Source organism: Eschrichtius robustus, chromosome X (assembly GCF_028021215.1).
Source record: "Eschrichtius robustus isolate mEscRob2 chromosome X, mEscRob2.pri, whole genome shotgun sequence".
In the NCBI taxonomy this organism is placed as follows: domain Eukaryota; kingdom Metazoa; phylum Chordata; class Mammalia; order Artiodactyla; family Eschrichtiidae; genus Eschrichtius; species Eschrichtius robustus.
In genome coordinates this window covers 92411859-92434260 of record NC_090845.1, presented here as the reverse complement: position 1 = coordinate 92434260, position 22402 = coordinate 92411859, and the positions used below count along the sequence as shown (strand labels likewise).

The 22402-nt window shown below is 41.4% G+C and overlaps 2 protein-coding genes across 8 annotated transcripts; one reads left to right on the top strand and one right to left on the bottom strand.

Annotated features, from left to right (window-relative positions):
* Positions 1 to 6876: 6876 nt before the first annotated feature.
* TCEAL1 (transcription elongation factor A like 1) lies at positions 6877 to 9156 on the bottom strand. 6 transcript variants are annotated; one of them, XM_068533814.1, is made up of 3 exons: positions 9056 to 9156; positions 8144 to 8380; positions 6877 to 7906 (listed from the first exon to the last, which is right to left on the bottom strand). In XM_068533814.1, exons 1-3 carry the CDS (start codon positions 9101 to 9103, stop codon positions 7415 to 7417), a joined length of 777 nt encoding a protein of 258 aa, XP_068389915.1. In that variant the 5' UTR covers positions 9104 to 9156; the 3' UTR covers positions 6877 to 7414. The 6 variants fall into 6 exon arrangements, with proteins under 6 accessions (XP_068389915.1, XP_068389914.1, XP_068389917.1 ...); XM_068533813.1 differs by lacking the exon at positions 9056 to 9156 and adding an exon at positions 8828 to 9017; XM_068533816.1 differs by lacking the exon at positions 9056 to 9156 and adding an exon at positions 8828 to 8896 and having other exon boundaries at positions 8313 to 8380.
* Positions 8261 to 18296, top strand: LOC137757182 (phosphorylated adapter RNA export protein). 2 transcript variants are annotated; one of them, XM_068533811.1, is made up of 2 exons: positions 8261 to 8403; positions 16939 to 18296. In XM_068533811.1, the coding sequence occupies exon 2, from the start codon at positions 16963 to 16965 to the stop codon at positions 18145 to 18147; it is 1185 nt and encodes a 394-aa protein (XP_068389912.1). In that variant the 5' UTR covers positions 8261 to 8403; positions 16939 to 16962; the 3' UTR covers positions 18148 to 18296. The 2 variants fall into 2 exon arrangements, with proteins under 2 accessions (XP_068389912.1, XP_068389913.1); XM_068533812.1 differs by lacking the exon at positions 8261 to 8403 and adding an exon at positions 11473 to 11550.
* The last annotated feature ends 4106 nt before the right edge of the window (positions 18297 to 22402 follow it).

Sequence of the window (22402 nt, the reverse complement as noted above, 5' to 3'; positions counted from 1 at the left end):
TTTTGGGATATTGCTTTAAAAGTACTTAGGCGTTTTGTTTTGGTCTTATTCATCACACTCATATAAAGCTATAGAATCATGCTTGGTAGTGTCATCCGATAATATGAAGATTGATAGAAGTCAGGAGGGAAGCTACCTGTCATTTTGTACAGGCTTAGATGGACCATGGCCTGTCCTATTCTGACATAAAACATTCCCAGAGGATTGTCTTTCAGGACCCAGAAGAAAAACTATTGACTATTTATTATCACCCACCAAACTGGGAAAAGCCTTGACTTTTATTTTTTACTTTTTTATTTATTTATTTATTTTTAACATCTTTATTGGAGTATAATTGCTTTACAATGGTGTGTTAGTTTCTGCTTTATAACAAAGTGAATCAGCTATACATATACATATATCCCCATATCTCCTCCCTCTTGCGTCTTCCTCCCACCCTCCCTATCCTACTCCTCTAGGTGGTCACAAAGCACCGAGCTGATCTCCCTAGCACCTCCATTTTTTAACATACATCCCATGAAGAAGCACATAACTCAGATATGCCTGCACAGAACACTAATTACCTAACCTTTTCCCTACCTCCAATCACCTTTCCCCATGCCTAAGACCACCCTGCTTCTTTATCCCATAAATATCTCAAGCCCCTCGACATTGGGAAGGTAGATCTGAGACTTGTTCTCCTGTCTCCTCACATGGCTGCCTTGTGAATAATCTTGTCCTCTGCTATAAAACCTCAGCATTTCATCATTTGGCTTGCTGAACATCAGGCAAACGAACCCGGTTCAGTAACAGTAACCGCCCGAGACTGCCCCCACCCCCACCAACATCTTTTGTCTTTAGCTGAAGATAGTATTTAAGGTGATGGCTTGGGCCATTTGGGGGAGCTACTCAGTTTTCCTGGGTATCTCCTATTTATACAGGAGGTATACATGGTATTAAACTTCTGCTTGTTTTTCTCCTGTTAATCTGTCTTTTATTAACAGCAGATCTCAGCCAAGGCCTTAGAAGGGTAGAGTGAATTATTTTTCTTCCCCTACACAGTTAAAGCCTTGTTAATATAACCAATGTTTCTAACTGTGTCCTGTTACAAGAACGGATTCTTATTGAACCAATGCGAATAACTACATTGCCATGAAAACTACCCAGTAAGTTTCCGAACTCTGGAGGGATCAGACAGGGAGAAAAAGTAATTGTTTCACCTTTGTTCATAAGGGTATACTTTACCAACTAGCTGTAAATCATAGATAGCTTAAGAGAAAATAAAAAGAGGTTTCCTTAACTTTGGCAAACAAAACATTAGAGAACCAAGATGTTTCAAAGTCATAAAAAATTATAATCATCCTCGTTAGTTGATTCAATCCCACGTAAATTAACTCTTGTTGGTCTTGATCTTTTGTTAGCAGTCTTATGAATCCAGTTGTGTTTTTTTTTTCACACACACACTGTATTTTATTTTTAAGAGAGAAATAAACTGACACCAAGCATTGTAAATGGATGACCACAACAAAAGCAACAATGATTGCAATTACCAAACACGAAACACACTCATACTATGTCATAATATTGACAATGAATCCAGTTTTTTCATTAGAGTTCTATAGATTCTTACCCAGTTCAGTGGTATGATGTGAAAGTTATCAGAAATCTGTACTTCTCAGAGTCCTTTTCACGAATCTCCTTGAAGTTGAAGCACTTTTGCAAAATCATCAGAATAAAACAGTAACTATCTATAAATGACAAGAGACTTTAAAATGGCCATCGTTAAAGATCTGATGAGAGTACATTATAATGCAATTGATAAGGAAATTCGGTTATTTCTGTGACACAATATTTTAAGATAATAACTAGCATTATGACTGATAACATTATACCCGGACATATCAGAAGTCTAGAATTTTCATGCAATTTCTGGAACACTTATACTAATAACATATACAAATATAACCCAAAGAAAGTTTAAAATATCAAATAAGCCTAATTAGTTTAATATCTCATTTTTTTTAAAGGAGAGAGAACAAATCTTTTGAGATTTTCCGGGGCCCTTTTGGAAAATTCCAAAATTAGTTTGAGGTCAAAAAGACTTCATTTAGAGTTTGATTTTGGGAAGTTAGTCAAAAATAAGAACGTGGACGCTTGACTAAAAAGGATCACAGATCATTATGAAGCTACTTAATTTCCATCTAACCAAAGTGAAAAATGATTTTAAAGGCAAATATTGAGAAGACTTGGTTTTAAGTAATCAAAGACCTGATGATAAAGACAATATGAAGCATAGAAAACTACCTTGGTAAGACACAAAATCTTTGCTTTCTAGGCAGATTATTTAAAAGGTAAAGAAAAACCTTTCACAATCTCTTATCATGAGCAGACTAATAGTCCATAAAACTTTTTCCTTATACCAGGGAAAAAGAAAATTAAGTTTCAGTTTTACATAAGTACACTATTGATACTAAAGCTTATTTTTTTTAAAACCCTTATAATAAATTCATTCAATTTTAGCCAGCTTAACTACACAAGGTAAGATTATCTTCTTCATCAAGCGGTGTGGTTGATAGAATGAATACCCATATGAATGTCATGGCACGTGTACAAGGAAAAATAAAGGACTAAATAAAATATATGCTATATAAGATATAAATACAAATATACATATGAATACATAAAAGTATTTAAATGTATAATATATAAATATATAAAGTAATATACATATATACTATATAAAAAGTAAATTGATGAGTATATAAAAGGAGATATATATACACACAATGTAAGTACATGCATGTTAATATTAGTTATTTTCTCTGGGTAGAGAAACTATAAGTAATTCATATCTTCTTTTATACTTGTCTACATTTGCAGATATTTTCTAGTAGAAACATGTAACTTCCATAATCAGAGAAAAAGTGAAAATAGTATAAGATCACTCAGTTTAAACACACACACTTGCACAAACACACTTATCTTGACTTGAGACAGGGAAAAACCATCTAACTATAGGTTGCTTCTTGTGCCACCTCACCCCCAGGAAGAGGCTGATACTGTGTCAGTCCAGTGTGAGTCAGGATTGAGGTCTTCTCCCCTATCACCCAATAGTTTCTCTCCTTCCCTCTCTCGTTAGCTGTTTTCTGCTCGCAGTCTGGCTATGGCCACCAGATGGCGCGCTTACCTCTAGTTTCTAAATACTCTTCAAAACGTATTATCTTGGTAGAGGTCTAAAGAAAAAGTTCATTTTTCACACACAGACTATGATTCAGTGAATTCAGTAGAATCGCACTTCTGTTTGAAAAATATATATTTATAGGAAAGGACAGAAGGATATACAATTGGATTCTTGCTTACTATGCACCAGGTACCACCAACCAAAATCCGTATTTCCATGCCAATCTCTTTTCCGAATTCTAGACACGTATATAACTGCCTACTGGACAGTTCTACCTGGAAAAAGATAATAGTGTGGAAGCTCACCCAAATGCACAAACCAACAAGGATACCATACTTAGCAAGTCTAAATCAATTATTCCCTAAGCCCCAGAAAGCTACAATCTAAATTGGAGGCAGTGTGGCACAGTGGGGAGAACACAGAACTTGATTCAGACAAATCTGAGTTAGAACACAGGGTCTACTTCTTCTTATTTATCTGTATAATCTTCCTCATTTGTAAAAATAATTTAGTTTATATTTCTGAATGGGAGAGGGAGGAGTCTCTGGGCATTTTGCAAGGACCCTGGACCCAATCCCTCTACCCTGCCTCACCAGAGGGGCTCCCACTCCCAGGCACTGTCTCCCAAGGGCTTGGGCATCCTGCTTAGCAGACAGCTCTCTCCAGGGTCCTGGACCCTCAATGCTTTCTGCTCTGGAGTTGGCCAGGCAAGTAGCTTCTTGGACACGTGATGGGGATATCAGCCTTCTGTGTGGGCAGGGAAGTGGTGAGGGGGCCAGAGAACCAGGCTCTGGATGCTGCTGACCCTCCACCATCAACGCCTCCAAAACATCTTCACACCAATCCACAGCCTGACTGCCCTGACCTCCAAGTCGTGGGCTAGGCCTGCAGTGCATAGGGGTGTTCACACAGGAGGTGCCACCCCTTTTCTCCTGAGCTGTGAGACCACATGCCTTTGAAGCTCCCTTTACCTGGGGGCTCCCGTGCCTCTGGGCCTGGGCTGACGCAGACCTCAGGAGCGCCGCACCAGGCACACACAGACCTAAAGTCACTGCAGAACCACTCAAACAGGCCAGGGCACATCTGAGGCCCTTCTGGGAATCTGAGCAACGTGAGTGGGAGAGGGATGGGTGAGGTCGTGTCCGAGGTCTAACCCCATTTCAGGGGGGCTACTTCACTGGACTCTGACAGAAGGGCCAGCCCCTTCTGCTTCAGCCCCAAGTTACCTGGTCAGGCCCAGCCAGGTCAGACATCTGTTTGCTCAAAGACTGTCCCGACCAATGTTTCCACTTGGGAACCCTTGGGCTTTATCTCCTCCCCTACAAAAGGTTCCCCAAAAGAGACAGGGAAAAGGAAAGAGAGGCAAAGTGCTCTGACCTGCAATGGGACAGTCGTTGTCCTCCTGGTGTGTATGTCCAGGACAGCCTGGCCTTTAGCCTAGAAGAGTCTGGTGCCTGCTGCAGGCTGGAGCAGAGAAACCAATGTCAGACCACCCTGGAGAGGAGTATGGCTTGGGGGCGCTTTTCCACATCCTGCCCCAGCACCAACCCTCAGTGCCAGGGGGCTGGATTCATTCCATCCTATAAAGCTGGCAAGTGAGTTGCTGGACCCTCAACTCACTCCAGCCAGAATCCAGCCCAATCAGCATCCATCAGGCTACCATAACCTTGAGGAATGGTCTGGAGACATGAAGATCCCCCCTAATGGCATCACACAGTGAAAAAATTAAAAGCAAAATTAAGGGCACAGGACTGGCTTACCATTTTGAGATCTGATTACCAAAGGAGAACTTTGAATTTATTTCTGATGTACCTTACTCATATTGTAAGGAAGTAATGCAAGGCATTACATAATGTCAACCATAGAAAATACATCTTGCTGTTTTGTCATCTCTCTTAGGTTTTTATTCTGTGTATGGTCTTGCTTTGTTGCAAAAAAAAATCTAAATTTTATGTAGTAAGGTTGATGAGGTTGTTCTTAATTCCTTATTTAAATATATGGTTGGACAAGCCTTTCGCCTCCTTAATTCTGATATAATCATCTGTAGTTTCTTCTATTTATGTCATAGTTTATTCTTACTAAAACCAGGAGTATATTGTATATAGATAGCAGTGTCTCTCCACCTTGTGTGCTCATATACAGGAAAGCAGATTTAGTGGGTCTGGGGTAGAGCCCAGGTCTCTGCTTACTTTATAGGAGAAACACTGATACCTGAAATATTTGAATAATTTTAATGTTGAATTTGGGGAAAGAATCCCTCCCCCTAACGTGATCCCTTTGGAATTGCAATTCATGCTTTCTAGAGATGTGAACACACTGAAGCTAACATAGTCCATCAGACAGACTGGGTTCAGGACTGGGTCATAACTCAAAAATTATTAGCCACTATCTGTGTTTCTAGAATTAACATGATCAATAAAATAAAATCTTAGAAATCATAATATCTGATACAGACACATATATGTATATGCATATATATAGTACTTTAATTACTTACAAATCTTAGATTTTTAAAAAGCAGTTTAACAGAAATCATAACACCTGATACAGACACACACACACACACACACACATATATATATATAGTGCTTTAATGACTTTTGCATGTTTCTTGTTGATGTGGGGTGGGGCAGAAGGGAAATGTCCTAGTTTGAGCTTGCCTTTTTTTTTTTAATATTTGTTTATTTTGGCTGCGCCAGGTGTTAGTTGCCGCACACGGGATCTTTAGTTGTGGCATGTGTGCGGGATCTAGTTCCCCAACCAGGGTTCGAACCCAGGCCCCCTGCATTGGGAGCAAGGAGTCTTACCCAGCAGACCACCAGGGAAGTCCCTGAGCTTAGGTCTTAATTTCCTCTTTAACTTATACATAGAGTAAGTCAGATGAATTGGTAAGGCAAGCCTGCCAAAAGCCCCTGGGAGAGAACTCACCCTAAGGCAAGTGTTGGGCAATTAAAACCATAGTTATCCTTGGAGATTATCTGGGAGGGGGTTCCAATTCTGAGCACAAAGCAGTGTGTCTGGCTTACATATTCATCTCCGAGCCCAGGTCCCAGTGAACTCATGTTTGTGCCCAATGGAGAAAAGGGAAGTTTTTGGGGAAAAAAATAAATAGGAAAGACTATTCTGCTAAGAATTCTTTAAGACATAGAGGTCTAAGCAGCACTGGGATGGTATCCACCTGGACAGGTGTAATATTAAAGCTAGAGGAGGGGCATCCTTCATATATATGTTAAGTGACACAGTTCAGCTTTGGCCCAGCAGGGACTCCAGAGCAATGCGTAAAGCTTTGCACCTGGAGGACTCTGGCACCTCAGCTGTGATGGGGGCCATGGAAGGAGCAGGACCCAGGAGAAGGGGCAGCTGTACCCAGCAGACATGGCGGTATCTAAGGGAAGAGAATAGCAGGACAGGAATAGAATGTGGCACTCACCCAGAATTGCACAGGATTTGTGAGTGCAAACGAGACCTCCTTTGGGTACTATCCCCAGTATCTGAAGGGAATCTATAGGGGATGGGGTCCAGCATGTGCAAGTAGGGGGAAAAAATACAACTCACATGACCTTTACCTCATTTGGTTCCACAGCAGCCCTGTAAATTGTCCTATTCCTATTTAAATGGGAAAAGAATGACCCTTAAACAAATATGAGTACAGTACCTGGTTTACATTTCTGCCTAAGAGATTCAGAAAAAAAACATCGGATTTAAGTTCTGTCAAGCATTTATTAAGTGCCACATTATCTTTATAAGTTGATTGACATTATTTTTAAATTGCTTTACAATTTTTCCATTATACTGGGGTTTTTTTTGCAACACATGTAAAATGTGTTCATCTTGAAAAAATGAGAAATTCAGATGCAGCAAAAATGAAAAACAAACAAATCACCTGTTATCCTACCACAGATAGTCACTGTTAAGCCTTTGAAGTATATACTTTCAGTTTTTTCTTTGCATATTAATATAGAAATATACATTTTTTACAAAAATGAGATACTACATATACTTTTTGAAAATTGCTTTTTTTACTTCACAATATATAATGTACGTCTTTCCATGCAAATAGAGAAGACTCACGATTGAAAGAGGGGGACTTGCAGATGCGGGGGGCAATTTTATGCCAGTTACAAGCAAAACACCTCAGATAAAGCCACGCAAAGTTAAGATTAGGAAGACGGGGTAAGGTATATGAGAAAAAGCAAACAAAGGTCAGGTGGATAATACTCATACCAGGCAAAACAGAATTAAAGGCCGAACACATTAAATAGGATAAGGACGGTTCCGCCTTGCCTTCCAATGCATGATCATCAATTTGTTTCGTACTCGCTTCATCTCTTCCATCTCCTCTGCTACCTTTATCATCTCCTCATTGCTTAAATTTCTGCCGTGTATGTCCCCTCTAAATTGCGGGCGGGAGCGAGCCAGCCTTTCTTTAAAGCTTCCCTCTTCTAGCTTATGTTTGCCCACTCCGCAAGGAGGCTGCTCCATGGGAGGGCGCTCCTCAAAAAGGTCCTTCCTAGACAGGCATTCCTGAGGAGGGCGCTCCTCGGACACGAGCATCTCGGGAAGGAGCTCAGGAAGGAGTTCCTCAGGAAAGAACTCCTCCTCCGAGGATTGCTCCTCCGAAGACGGCTCCTCCGCAGACGACTTTTCGGGAGAGTGTTCCACAGGAGGCCGCTCCTCATCCGCCTTGGGCGAGCTCTGTGGCTGCTCCTCAGGCTCTTGGCAGGCGTTTTCCATGTCCGGGATGGTCTTTTTTAAGCACGGTTATTCGCAGGAGACAGGAAAGGCAAAGGCGAGTCAGAATACTCGCTGTCTGGACCAAAACCCCGCCCATGGGTTCCAATACCTGCCTCTTCCCGAGTCTGGGCCCGGGTACTCGAACCTACGCTAGCCGAGGGGCTCTTCGGCCCCCGGGACCCCGCCGCGTCTGGTCGTTCCCCCCCCACCCCCCACGCACCTTGTCACCCCCTCCTTCCGAAAGCCCACCATTTTCCCGGCAGGCCTTGCCACAGAGGCCTCTCCCGCTGGGGCCGGGGCGGGGCGGGGCGGGGCGGGGCGGGGCGGGGCGGGGCGGGCTGGCAGTGCCGCGGACCCGGCTCCCTCCAGCGCCCTCCCTCTCACCCCATCCCGGCCCGCTGTCCAACCCTTCCCCGACCTGGAACTCTCCCGGCGGCTGGCTCCTAGGCATCCTCTCCTCCAGGTGCCCCGCTGTGACCTGCGGAGCTGCAGACAGACGCCAAGACAGGGTAGGGGGCGGGGAGAGGGGATGAGGGAAGGACTGGCTCACACGTCCCTTTTACAGGCACCAGCTGCCTCCCCCCGTGTTCCCCTCCCCCCCCGCCCCATCTCAAAGCTCCGTTCTCCCCCTGACCCCCGCCAACCCCGCAATGCTCGCCATTTTCTTCCAGGCGGGAAGTGAAAGCGAAGGACTACTTAGAAGCTGTTTCTAAGCGTCCGTGTTTCCTTCCCGTGGGGAGCCCACTCACCTCCCCACCCCACCCCCTAGACCACCATTTTCTGCACCGAAATATGGGCGCGGGCGCGGGCGCGGGGGCGGGGCGGGGCGGGGCTGGGCACGGGGGCAGGCCTGAACTCTGTGCCATCCCAATCCCAGGGGTTAGTGGGCAGCACCGACACTTACACCGATTTAAGAGGGCGGAGGGGACTTACTTCCTTCTGCTTTTCCCCTCGACCAAAGGGCAATAGGAAGATGGTGTCTGGACAGGGAAAAAGGGCCAGGACGAGAGGGACTTGGGCAGACATAGGCTCTGGTCACGTGATGGCCGCGCGTCACCGCCAAGCTCAGATCCCCAGTTACCACTTTGACCGGCGGCGGTGGTGCCGCAAGCAGCCGATGTTTCCTGACCCCCTAACACACCAGACATCGTCGTCACTCACCTCTGTGTTTATATTTGCCTTTTCCTGGTTACTAGAGGCGGTCAGCATCCAGTCTTGAGGGTTATTGCCTCTTCCTCTCTGCCTCTTCCCCTGATAACACCTCTCTCCCTCATTCTCCTGTCATCAGCTACCAAGGCCCATTATTTCCCCTACAGTTCAGATCCTGTACTGAAATTTGACTGTTTCTCCTTAATGAGTCACTATCATATGCCACCTCTTCCAGGTTTAATCCACATCCATAACTCCATCATGTCCGTTTAGGCTCTATCAACATAGTTTTAATCTCTTGTCACTTTCATGGGAGATAAACTTTCACTTTTCCATGACTTCAGGATTTTTTTTTTTGAGTCTCCAGACCTAAATTACAAATAGAAGCTCCAGTCTAAATTGGTAATCATTCAGTTCTAGAGCTCTAGAAAGAGTAAAGTTTGTGAAGTATCAATACATAAATCTAAAAAGACTGAGTACTTTGATTTTCATAAATCAAACTACACATTTGTGCATCTATGTACAAATAATTTGAAAACTTATTTATTATCTGAAATGGGAGCACTTTTGGTGGAGAGCATGGCATTATTATATATATGTATGTATGTATGTATTTATATTACATATGTACCATATATATACTATTGAGTAATTATTATTTATAATAGAAGAAATAGATTTTGCTGGGGGTCTAAATCTTTAACCAGCAACCTACTGGTGTTGCTGGTTGAGGAAATTTATATCAATTCATTAAATCTGCAAATATTTGGGTCCTAGGACTGCTATACCCAAAAAGATAGATTCAGCACAGAGGACATTCATATTAAACTATGTAATAATTATTTGGAGCACACACAAAGTAGCAGGATTAAAATCATGCTAACACAGTTGTTCTTACAAGCATGTACTTTTGGATCTAATGGTGTTTTATGATCTTCAACTTCATGCCTGCATCTCACATCAGCCTGGATGCTACTTTGTCATGCAGATTGCCTTTCTTCCAGAGAGCAGACTATACCTCTCCTTATAATTTACACTTTCAGGGTAGGTGGCCATCAGATCTGTGAGGATCCTGGGCTGTCTAGTAAGTTTCCAAACAGAAATTCATACGTGGAATTTCCCATTTTAAGAGCTTTTGGTCACTTTTCTCCAACATCTAGTTTACTTTGTGTTGAGATAGCAGCATGACAGATAGATATTAGTTCACCTTTATATATTTTCCATAACTGTTTTACCTTTCAATTCTTCAATGATATGTGTCTTTTAAACCAAGTTTCACTATACCTTCTTTATTCTTTTCACCAGGGGTTGGCTTTATCATTTGTATGGTTTCTTTCCAAGAGGAGCCCCATTTATTCATTCTTCATTTTTATCCTTTTTTTCTCACATCCTGTGATGGAGAACTCACTACCTTAAGAGATACTCCAGTGAAATTTCAGACAGTTCTAATCATTCAGTGTTTTTTTTCCCCCTTTGAGCTGAAATCCGCCTCCCTGTAGTTTATGCACATTGGTCCTGGTTCTGCCCTCTGGAGTGTTACAAAACAAGTGTAAAATAACAAAAGTGCCTTTTACCCTTGACAACCTGACACTGCCAAAGTTAATGTTCTGGTTCTTTCCCCTGCCCATCTGTGAGATACACTGGGCCTGGAGTAGTACTAGTAACAGTAATAATAGTATGACAGTACTAGTAATACTACTAATTATCATTCTTTTATTATTAACATTAATTGAGCCCGTGTGCCAGGCATTGCACTAAGCACTATCTCATATACTATCTCATTTAATCCTTCAACAGTTATGCTCTCACCAAGACTGTTTTTTTTAGGTTTAACCTCACCAGTTGTTTCAGCTCCTTCTGACGTGATATATTTGTTCACAGTCACTCACCATCCTACATGCTCCTGAATTTGTAAATGTCTGAAAACACTGAATATTCTTCCTGGTGTAGCATGGAGTGATCTTACCACACCCTTCATTCTAGAATAGCCACGATACATCTACAGATGCATCCTAAGATGTAGTAGATTTTGTGGATGCCATATAACACAGTTGAATCCACTTTAAGTTGCAGTCAGCTGAGATCCCCAAATCCCTGTTAATGCACTTCTGTAAATCAGTTTACTTTTAAGCCAAGTGCAGAAGCTTGTATTTTTCTGGGTTAAATGTTGTCTGTTAGATTCACTCCCTCATTCTTTGTATTCAGATTCTGTCATTCAGTACATTAGCTACAAAATATTAATTTACAGCACACCATTAGTACTAAATGGGATGATAAATTCAGCAAGCTCAGGAAAGATCTAGAGGAGATCTTCAGCAAAGAGCTCTGACTCCAAATGAAAAAATTCCTTTTCCCTTTGGGTGTGGCAGCCAGGAGTACGCTCTGCCAGGCCAGCTCCCCTCCTTTCCTTTCTCAGGGTGGAATTACCTTCTGCTGCTGCTGATAGAAGACATAGTTGCCTCTGAAAGCTCCCAAACCAGTATAAATTAACCCTTGATGAGCACTTGGTAAGCATGGGGGGCAGACAAGGGAGGTATGAGGAACTAGAACCGGAAAGAAGGAATGAAGACAATATCTTCGTATTGGCTCTAAGTCTCTGCCTGACAATAGCTGATTTGAGATTCCCTTGAGAGAAAGGGCTCTCAAGAGAGCATAAGGTGAAGGGGGTTCTGCCACGGTGACAACCATTTGGTACAAAGGGAATGTGGTCTGCTACTTGGCTGCATGTGGGGGGAGGGAGGGTGGTGACGATGAAATAATCCTTCCCATGGATTTGATTTGATACTGCTGATTTAGGGTTCTTTGAGGGTTTAAGTCGAAGGAACTCCATTTTAAAAGTGAGGTACCTAAAGCTCTGAGAGGTTACAAATTGTTGGCATGGAGACAGATGATAGTAAGTAGCGGACATGGGATCTAAACCCTGGCAATGTGGCATGAGAGACTGAAACTGTAACCACTTTGTAAAACTGCTGCAGGGCAGTGGGCTCCAGCCATGCTTACAAGCAGCCAGGGTGGGCAGCACAGGCCTTTTCAGGGAACAGGAGCTGAAGGTCCCAGAAGGCAGGCAGGGCAGCCATGCAGGCAAAGGGGGAAGGCAGTCAGCCCTGGCAGCTGCTGCCATGACAATGGTCTTCAGGGGTGTGGCCTTTCTCTGGGGGATCTGAGGAAGCCCAGAGTCGGTTTCTGGTTCAGGGATTCCTACTCCCTGGTGAGGCTGTACTTCTGTGGCAGATACAGAGTCCCCCTGCCCTCTGAGTGCCTCTCCAGCACAGACCCCATGGAGGTCTGGTTTCCCTTTGCAGGGCCCGTCTGTCTGGAATTGGAGTTGAGGAGTTCTGCCCTCTCCATCCCAGAGGTTGCCCCTGCTGCTGCTGCCTCTGCATTCTTTCCTAATGACACCCATGGCAGTACTTTGGTCTCAAGACTTGCTGCCTGGGACTGCAGCAGGCTCTGTCCAGCCTGGGGCTCTCAGGCTCACCTCCCCCACCCCCGCCCTGGGGGAAATAGCCAAGTGGGAAATGCAATGACAAGAGCCCCTCTTTTCTGCTTCTGGCCTCATCCTAACTGAGCCTAGACAGACAGACAGACACACACACACACACACACACACACACACACACACAAATTACACACACACCGTGCATATGCCCAGAGAAACAAGCAAGGGACTCTGAAGAAAGGTGGGGTGGCAACTCAGGCTGCTGGGAAACACTCAGGGACAGGGAAGGCTGGTCCAGACCTGGGCTGAAGGGAGGCAATACCTGGCTCTGGGCTGGGCAGGACTCAGGCTGTCACTGGCTGGAGGGCTCTGGAGGCTGGGAGCCTTCTACCCCTCTCCATGCCTCTCTTTGTGTCCTCCTCCTTCTCCCTAAAAGGTGGGGTCAGGGGCTGTGGTGAACGAGGTCCCTTGCAGCTCTAGGATGCTCTGACTCCACACTGCCCACCGCGGTGAGGTGAGAAGGGGCTTCTCTTAGGAACACCATTTGGCCTGAGTGGGGGCCTCTCCAGACTGGCTGCTGCTGCCTTTCCCAGAATCCAGCTGAGCTCAGAGCACAGAACTCTTCCCTCCTGGGCCAGAGCATACTCACAGCCTTACTCACTCTTGGCCTCAGGGACTCTCAAAAGGGTCCAAAACAACTGTAGTCTGAAGTCTGGGTGACAGAGGTAGGGACAGAGGCAGGGTAGGCTACATAATTTGCGAGGCCCAGTGTAAAATGACAATGCAAAGCCCTTTGTTCAAAAAGCAAGGAAAAAAGTGCTGTTTAAAGGTACTAACATATAAAGCTTTTCTTTTTTCTGTGGTCTCTCTTTTGACTTTTTTTTTAGTAGACTTCATTTTTTAGAACAGTTTTTGATTTACAAAGAAACTGAGAAGATACTATAGAGGATTCCCATGTACTCCATACCGAGGAGCATCTTATACATTAGTATGGTACATTTGTTGTAGTTAATGAACCAGTGTTGACACATTGTCATTAACTAAAGTCTACTTTATTCAAATTTCCTTTTTTTTAGGTAATGCCCTTTTTCTACTCCTGGATCCTATCCAGAATACCACATATTTTTAGTTGTCATTTCTCCTTAGGCTCCTCTTGGCTGTGACAGTTTCTCAGACTTTTACTGATTTTGATTATCTTTATAATTATGAGTACTAGGCAGGTATTTGTAGAATGCCTGTCCACTGAGATTTGTCTGGTGTTTTTCTCTTTGTTAAACTGGGGTTATGGGTGTGGGGAAGGAAGATCACAGGATAAAGTGCCATTTCATCACATCATATCACGGCTGCATGCTATCAATGTGATTTATGACCACTGATGTTGACCTTGACATGGTGCTTCCTACTTATTATTTAATGTTGTTCTAAGTAAAGGACAGTTGAAAATTTTAACTATTAACATAAATGATATAGTCCATCTTTATATTGTACAATGTCAGTTTTAAATGCAAATATAAGAGCATTTGACTCATATGCAGAATCACCAAAATTGCGTAATTCATATTTTGTATATGTATTCACTTCTTACCAGAATAGTGGATTGCTGCACAAAACTGACTCAACTGTTTTTATTTTACTTCTTGGTACGTGCACACATGCACATTCCGCACACATAGAATGGAACTGGAACTGTGGGTTGTTCTATCTTTTCTTCTTTGTCATCATTTTCAACAGTAAGTGGTTGGCAAATACAAGGAAGTAACACATGTCAATAAGGATATGATTGGGTTTCGTGGTCATTTGTGGTTCTTGGAATGTGACTGTGTGTTGGAAGTAAGTTTTTTTTTTAATATTTATTTTTGGCTGCGTCGGGTCTCAGTTGCGGCACATGGGATCTTCGTTGCAGCTCACGGGCTTCTCTCTAGTTGTGGCATGCGGGCTCAGTAGTTGTGGCGTGCAGGCTCCAGAGGATGTGGGCTCTGTAGTTGTGGCACGTGGGTTCTCCACTTGTGGCCCGCGTGCTCAGTAGTTGTGGTGCACAAGCTTAGTTGCCCTGTGGCATGTGGGATCTTAGTTCCCCAACCAGGGATCGAATTTGCGTCCCCTTCATTGGAAGGCAGATTCTCAACCACTGGACCACCAGGGAAGTCCCTGGAAGTAAGTTCTGAGTGGAACCAAAAAGGTGGCCTCTCCTGGCTATCAGCAATCATAGAAGTAAGGAGATTGCCATTTTCTTGCTTTGAGTCTTGCTAAGCACCCATTCATCAAGGGTCCACTTGAATTTGGTGCTCATGGGGCATGGGGAATGCAACATGCAAACCGGACAGCAAGAATGGCAGACACACATACTGTGTATCTTCACTCCCATCCTTTTGCCAATGCTATGCTGTCGTGGTTACTACAGCTTTATAGGAAGGCTCAAAGTCAGTTATTGTCAGTCCTCTGATATTCTTTTTCAAGATTATTTTGACTGCTACAGATTCTGTGCATTTCCTTACAGATTTTAGGATCAGCCTGTAGATTTTCACACACAAATAAAAGCCCACTGGGATCTTAACTGGAATTTTACTGAGTATTCAGATCTGGGGAGAATTGCCACTTTGACAGTATTGAGTCCTCTGATACATGAACATGGTATACTTTGTCATTTTTCAGGTCTTCCATGATTACTCACAGCAATATACTGTAGTTTTCAGTGTATAAGTCTTCAGGTATTTCCTAAAATTTATCCCTATTTACTTCACTCATTTTGATGCCATTGCAAATGGCATTTAAGTTTTTCATTTTCTAATTGTTTATTTCTAGTACATAAGATACACACTTGATTTTTGTTTTTTGTTTTTTGTTGTTGTTGTTTTTTAACATCTTTATTGGAGTATAATTGCTTTACAATGGTGTGTTAGTTTCTGCTTTATAACAAAGTGAATCAGCTATACATATATAGCTGATTACATATATCCCCATATCTCTTCCCTCTTGCATCTCCCTCCCTCCCACCCTCCCTATCCCACCCCTCTAGGTGGTCACAAAGCACCGAGCTGATCTCCCTGTGCTATGCAGCTGCTTCTCACTAGCATCTATTTTACATTTGGTAGTGTATATATGTCCATGCCACTCTCTCACTTTGTCCCAGATTACCCTTCCCCCTCCCCATGTCCTCAAGTCCATTCTCTACGTTTGCATCTTTATTCCTGTCCTGCCCCTAGGTTCTTCAGAAACTTTTTTTTTTTTTTTAGATTCCATATATATGTGATAGCATACAGTATTTGTTTTTCTCTTTCTGACTTACTTCACTCTGTATGACAGACTCTAGGTCCACCCACCTCACTACTTATAACTCAGTTTTGTTTCTTTTTATGGCTGAGTAATATTCCATTGTATATATGTGCCACGTCTTCTTTATCCATTCATCTGTCGATGGACACTTAGGTTGCTTCCATGTCCTGGCTATTGTAAATAGAGCTGCAATGAACATTGTGGTACATGACTTTTTGAATTATGGTTTTCTCAGGGTATATGCCCAGTAGTGGGATTGCTGTGTTGTATGGTAGTTCTATTTTTAGTTTTTAAAGGAACCTCCATACTGTTCTCCATAGTGGCTGTATCATATACTTGATTTTTTTTTATAAATTTATTTATTTTATTTTTGGCTGCATTGTGTCTTCGCCGCTGCGCGCGGGCTTTCTCTAGTTGCGGCAAGCAGGGACTACTCTTCGTTGCGGTGCACGGGTTTCTCACTGCGGTGGCCTCTCCTGTTGCGGAGCACGGGCTCCAGGCACGTGGGCCTCAGCAGTTGCGGCACGTGGGCTCAGCAGTTGTGGCTTGTGGGCTCCGGAGTGCAGGCCCAGCAGCCGTGGCGTATGGGCTCAGCTGCTCCGCGGCACGTGGGATCCCCCCGGACCAGGGCCCGAACCCGTGTCCCCCGCACTGGCAGGCGGACTCCCAACCACTGCACCACTAGGGAAGCCCCCATATACTTGATTTTGTATAGTGACCTTTTATCCTGAGACCATGCTAAATTCACTTATTAGTTCTAATAACTTTGTATAGATTCTTAGGGCATTCTATGTACATGCTTGTAATATTCCTGCAAATAAAGAGAGTTTTACTTCTTTTCCCATCTGCACACTTTTTTTTCCCCTTGCCTTACTGCACTAATTAAGATTTCCAGTACATTGTTGGATAGCAGTGGTGAGAACAGACATCCTTGAATTGTTCCTTTCGTAGGAGGAAAGTGTTCAGTCTTTCACTATTAAGTATGATGTCAGCTGTAGTTTTTTCATAGATGCCTTATTTCAGGCTGAGGAACTTCCTTTCTATTCATAATTTCCTAAGGAATTTTATCATAAGTGGGTACTGTCTTTTATCAAACGCCTTTTATGTATCTATTAAAATGGTTATAATTTTTCTCCTTTATCATGTTAGTATGATGAATTACATTGACTTTTTTTTTTTTAAGAGATTGGGGCCGCGCCACGGGAAGATGGCGCAGGAGGCAGGCGACATGGAAGATGGGCAGCTTTCTGACTCAGATTCCGACATGACGGTGGCACCCAGCGACAGGCCGCTGCAGGTGCCGAAAGCACTAGGTGGGGACTGTGCAGTGAGGCCCTTCCAGAGTACTGCAACAGTGTGTGCTCCAGTATCACATTATCGGACTGTTAAAAGTGTGGATTCAAGTGAGGAGAGTTTTTCAGATTCAGATGATGATAGCTCTCTCTGGAAATGCAAACGACAAAAATGTTTTAACACTCCTCCCAAACCAGAGCCTTTTCAGTTTGGCCAGAGCAGCCAGAAACCGCCTATTGCTGGAGGGAAGAAAGTTAACAACATATGGGGTGCTGTGCTGCAGGAACAGAGTCAAGATGCAGTGGCCACTGAACTTGGTATCTTGGGAATGGAGGGCACTATTGACAAAAGCAGGCAATCCGAGACGTACAATTATTTGCTTGCTAAGAAACTTAAGAGGGAATCCCAAGAGCATACAAAAGAATTAGACAAAGAGCTAGATGAATATATGCATGGTGCCAAAAAAACGGGATCAAAGGAGGAGGAAAACGGGCAAGGTCATCTCAAAAGGAAACGACCTGTCAAAGACAGACTAGGAGACAGACTAGAAATGAACTATAAAGGCCGATATGAGATCACAGAGGACGATTCTCAAGAGAAAGTGGCTGATGAAATTTCTTTCAGGTTGCAGGAACCAAAGAAAGATTTGATAGCCCGAGTAGTGAGGATAATTGGGAACAAAAAGGCAATTGAACTTCTGCTGGAAACTGCTGAAGTTGAACAAAATGGTGGCCTTTTTATAATGAATGGTAGTCGAAGAAGAACACCAGGTGGAGTTTTCCTGAATCTCCTGAAGAACACTCCTAGTATCAGTGAGGAACAAATTAAGGACATTTTTTACATTGAAAATCAAAAGGAATATGAAAATAAAAAAGCTGCTAGGAAGAGAAGGACACAAGTACTGGGAAAAAAGATGAAACAAGCTATTAAAAGCCTAAATTTTCAAGAAGATGATGATACATCACGAGAGACTTTTGCAAGTGACACAAATGAGGCCCTGGCCTCTCTTGATGAATCACAGGAAGGACACGGAGAATCAAAGTTGGATGCGGAGGAAGCCATTGAGGTTGATCATTCTCATGATTTGGACATCTTTTAGGACATTTTGAGAAATAAGCCTTTCTAAGATAACATTGTAATAAACCATTTCTACTGAGATTGCTTTATTTTACTTTGCACTGATAAACCCAAAAATCTGGAGAGAACTGTTGTCTTGTTTTAAATAAAATTGAATATGTGGGAGATGAATGCAATAAGAACATTTAAAACTTTCTCATGTCTGACAAACTACTTAAAAGTATATAGCAGAGGATTTAATTTCTCAATCTGTTGCATGTGCTAATCATTACTAGTTGATAATCAGTTTTGTCCAGGTCATATAGCATGCCATTCAAAAGTTTTTCTTTTTCTGATTTGTCTTTGCAGTGATTTATGATTGGTTTCAAACATTCCATTAAAAGATCCTAAGACATAACTTGTTAAGCTATTACAAATGCATTCAAATTTAGTTTTTCTGTGTTCTAAGAACTCTTAAGCAGTTTTAATAATAGAGACTAAAAATAGGTTTATACTAGTGGCTCTTCCCACTTGTTTGTCCAGAAGTAAATAAACATCAGAAGCTTTTCAAAGAAGTAGCTGTTCTTAACTTTAACTTTGTTTTTGACCTCTTATTAGTTACCTTGGTCATATATTAAATACTGAATATGATCCATACCTGCATAATTACCATGACATTTAAAAAATTCCCAGTGACAGCCTAAGACTGTTTTACCTTATGTTAAGGAAGTTAGGTATTAAAAATGTTTCATCTGCATGATGTTTAAAATTATTCATTTTTATTTAAGGAAATAAAGGTAGTTTACTTAAGATGTTCCAGGAGTTGGCTACAGTTTACAAAATAGATTAAGCAAAAATATGTAGGGAGCAATTATTAACAATTCTTTGCAGCAATGTACTTGAAGTCTTTCAGTGGTTTCTGAAATACATGATCATTGAAGTTGGAGCTAAGTATCTAAGCAGGGAAAGAAAAGGAAATGGTAATTGGTTACATTTTATTCATAAAGAATGCAAAAATAAAATTGGAGTTCTGGCAGTCCTTAAACCAAAAAAAAAAAAAAAAAAAGAGATTGGAGTTTATTCATTTATTTATTTTTGGCTGTGTTGGGTCTTCGTTTCTGTGCGAGGGCTTTCTCTAGTTGCGGCAAGCGGGGGCCGCCCTTCATCGCAGTGCGCGGGCCTCTCGCTGTCGCGGCCTCTCTTGTTGCGGAGCACAGGCTCCAGACGCGCAGGCTCAGTAGCTGTGGCTCACGGGGCCAGTTGCTCCGCGGCATGTGGGATCTTCCCAGACCAGGGCTCGAACCCGTGTCCCCTGCATTGGCAGGCAGATTCTCAACCACTGCACCACCAGGGAAGCCCTACATTGACTTTTGAGTGCTCAACCAACTTTTCATTCCTAGGATAAACCTCACTTGGTCATGATATATTTATTATACTTCTTATATATAGATGGATTCAATTTCCCAAAATTTTTAAGAGAAATTTTGCTTTTATGCTCATGAGGTATATTGGTCTTAGATTTCTTGTAATGTTTTTGTTTAGTATCAGAGTAATTCTGGCCTCATTATATAAGAGGAGACCTGTTCCTCTGCTTTCTGAAAGAGTCTATTTAAAATTGGTATTATTTCATCCGTGAATGTTCGATAGAATTCACTAGTGAAGACATCTGGGCCTGGAGTTTTCCTGGAAGGTTTTTGATAACAAATTAATTTTCTTTTATAGATAACAGACGGTGTCATGCTGGAGCTGGCTTGTACCAGCTAATGAGAGCTGATTGTTTTCATCTCTTAACAAATCTTCATTCAGTGATGTCGCTTTGATAACTTGAAATTGGCCATGGTTTACACCGTGGAAGTTAGATATGCTTATGAATTAGGGGCCTTAGTTTCTTCTAGAGACATGATGGTTAAAAACCATTCTTCTGTTCAGGTTTTCAATTTATTTTTTGAGTGAGTTTGGCAATTTGTATCTTTCAGGGAATTTGACAATTTTATCTATGTTATTGAGTTTATTGATATAACGTTACTCATAATATTCCCATTACTATCCTTTAAATGTTTGGAGTATCTATAATGATGGCTTCTTTCATTCTCTTTTTAAACAGTTTTATTGAGATATTGTTCACATATCATACAGTTTACCCATTGAAAGTACATTTCAGTGGTTCTTAGTATATTCTCAAATATGTGTAACCATCACCACAGTCAATATTAGAACATTTTCATCATCTAAGAACAAAAGCCCATACCCTTTAGCTATCACCCATCATTCCCCCTCATTCTCCCCAACCCAAGGAAACCACTCTTCTACTTCCTGTTTCTATGGATTTGCCTATTCTAGACTTTTCATATAAATAGAATCATGTAATATGTGTCTTTTGTGATTGACTTCTTTCACTCAGCAAAATGTTTTCAAGGTCCACAAATGTTGTAGCATGTATCAGTACTTTATTTTTTTATAGCCAAATAATATTCCATCATCTAGATATACCATATTTTAAAATCCATTCATCAGTTAATGGACATTTGGATTGTTTTCACCTTTTAGGTATTATGAATAATGCTGCTGTAAACATTCATATTCAAGTTTTTGTGTGGACATATGTTTTTGTTTCTCTTAGGTATATAACTAGGCGTGGAATTACTATGTCCTATGGTAGCTCTATGTTGAATATTTAGAGTGATCTTGTCAGTTTCTACAGAGATGTTCACAGGGATTCTGATAGGGATTGCATTTAATCTGTAGATCAGTTTGGGATTATTGTCATTTTAACAATATTAAGTCTTCTGATCCATGGACATAAGATGTTTTTCTATTTTTAGATCTTTAATTTCTTTCAACAACATTCTTAATTTTTTAATGTACAATTCTTACACTTCTTTTGTTAAATTGATCACCAAGTATTTTATTTTGTTGATGCTATTGTAAATGGAATTGCTTTCTTAATTTCATTTTTTGGATTGTTCATTGCAAGTATATAGAAATACAATTGATTTTTGTATATTGAAATTTTATCCTGCCACCTTGCTGAACACATTTATTAGTTGTAATAGTTTTTTAGTGGATCCTTCAGGATTTTCCATATAAAATCATGTCATCTGTGAATAAACATAGTTTTACTTCTATCCTTTCCAATCTGGATGCCTTTTCTTTCTTTTTCTTGCCTAACTGCCATGGCTAGAACCTCTAGCACAATGATGAATAGAAATGGAAAGAGCAAACATCCTTGTATTGTTCCTAATCTTAAGGGGAAAACATCCAGTCTTTCACCATTAAGTATGTTAGCTGTGCATTTTTCCTAGATGTCATTTGCCAGGTTGAGGAAGTTCTCTTCTATTTCTAGTGTGTTGTGTGTTTTTATCATGAAAAGGTGTTCGATTTTTTAAAATGCTTTTTCTGCACCTTTTCAGATTGTCATGTGGTTTTTGTGTTTTATTCTATTGATATGGTGTTTTACATTGATTGAATTTTGGATGTTAAACCAACCTCACACTCCTGGAATAAATCCCACTTGCTCATGGTGTATAATTCTTTTTATATGTTGCTGGATTCAGTTTTTAGTATTTTTGTGATGGGTTTTTGCATCCATATTTATACAAGATATTAATCTGTAGTTTTCTTTTCATATGATGTCTTTGTATGGTTTTGGTAGCAGGATAATACTGACCTCATAGGATGAGTGAGGAAGTATTCTCTCCTCTTGTATTTTTTAGAAAAATTTGTGAAGAAGTAGTATTAAGTCTTCTTTATGTGTTTGGCAGAATTCACCAGTGAAGCCATCTGGGCCTGGACTTTTCCTTCTTGGTAGCTTTTTGTTTACTAATTAATTCTCTTATTATAGGTATGTTCATATTTGCCATTTTGTCTGGAGTCAGTTTTGGTAGTTTGTGTCTTTCTAGGAATTTGTTCATTTCATCTAAGTTATCTAATGTATTGGCATACAATTATTCTTAGTATTCCTTCATAATCCTTTTATTTCTGTAAAGTCAGTAGTAATGTCCTCTGTTTCATTTCTGGCTCTAGTAGTTTAAGTTTTCTTTCTTTTCAATCTATAGGTTTGTCAATTTTGTTGATATTTACAGAGAATCAGCTTTTAGCTTTGTTGATTTTCTCTGTTGTTTTTCTATTCTCTGTTTCATTAGTTTCTGTCTAGTTTTTATTACTTCCTTCCTTCTGTTTGCTTTAGGTTTAGTTTGCTCTGTTTTCTGAGGTCTTATGTTAAAAGGTTAGGTTACTGATTTGAGATCTTTCTTCTTTTTTAATATAGGCATTTACAGCAATACATGTCCTTCTAAGCC

Excerpts from the sequence above, each read along its gene's own strand:
- TCEAL1 (XM_068533813.1), bottom strand. The coding sequence starts at position 8,920 with ATGTCTGCCCAAGTCCCTCTCGTCCTGGCCCTTTTTCCCTGTCCAGAC. Across the intron at positions 8,381-8,827 it reads GAGGGGAAAAGCAGAAGGAA|CTCCGCAGGTCACAGCGGGG; the intron begins GTAAGTCCCCTC and ends GTCTGTCTGCAG. Across the intron at positions 7,907-8,143 it reads CAAGGCCTGCCGGGAAAATG|ACCATCCCGGACATGGAAAA; the intron begins GTGGGCTTTCGG and ends TGCTTAAAAAAG.
- LOC137757182 (XM_068533811.1), top strand. The coding sequence starts at position 16,963 with ATGGCGCAGGAGGCAGGCGACATGGAAGATGGGCAGCTTTCTGACTCA.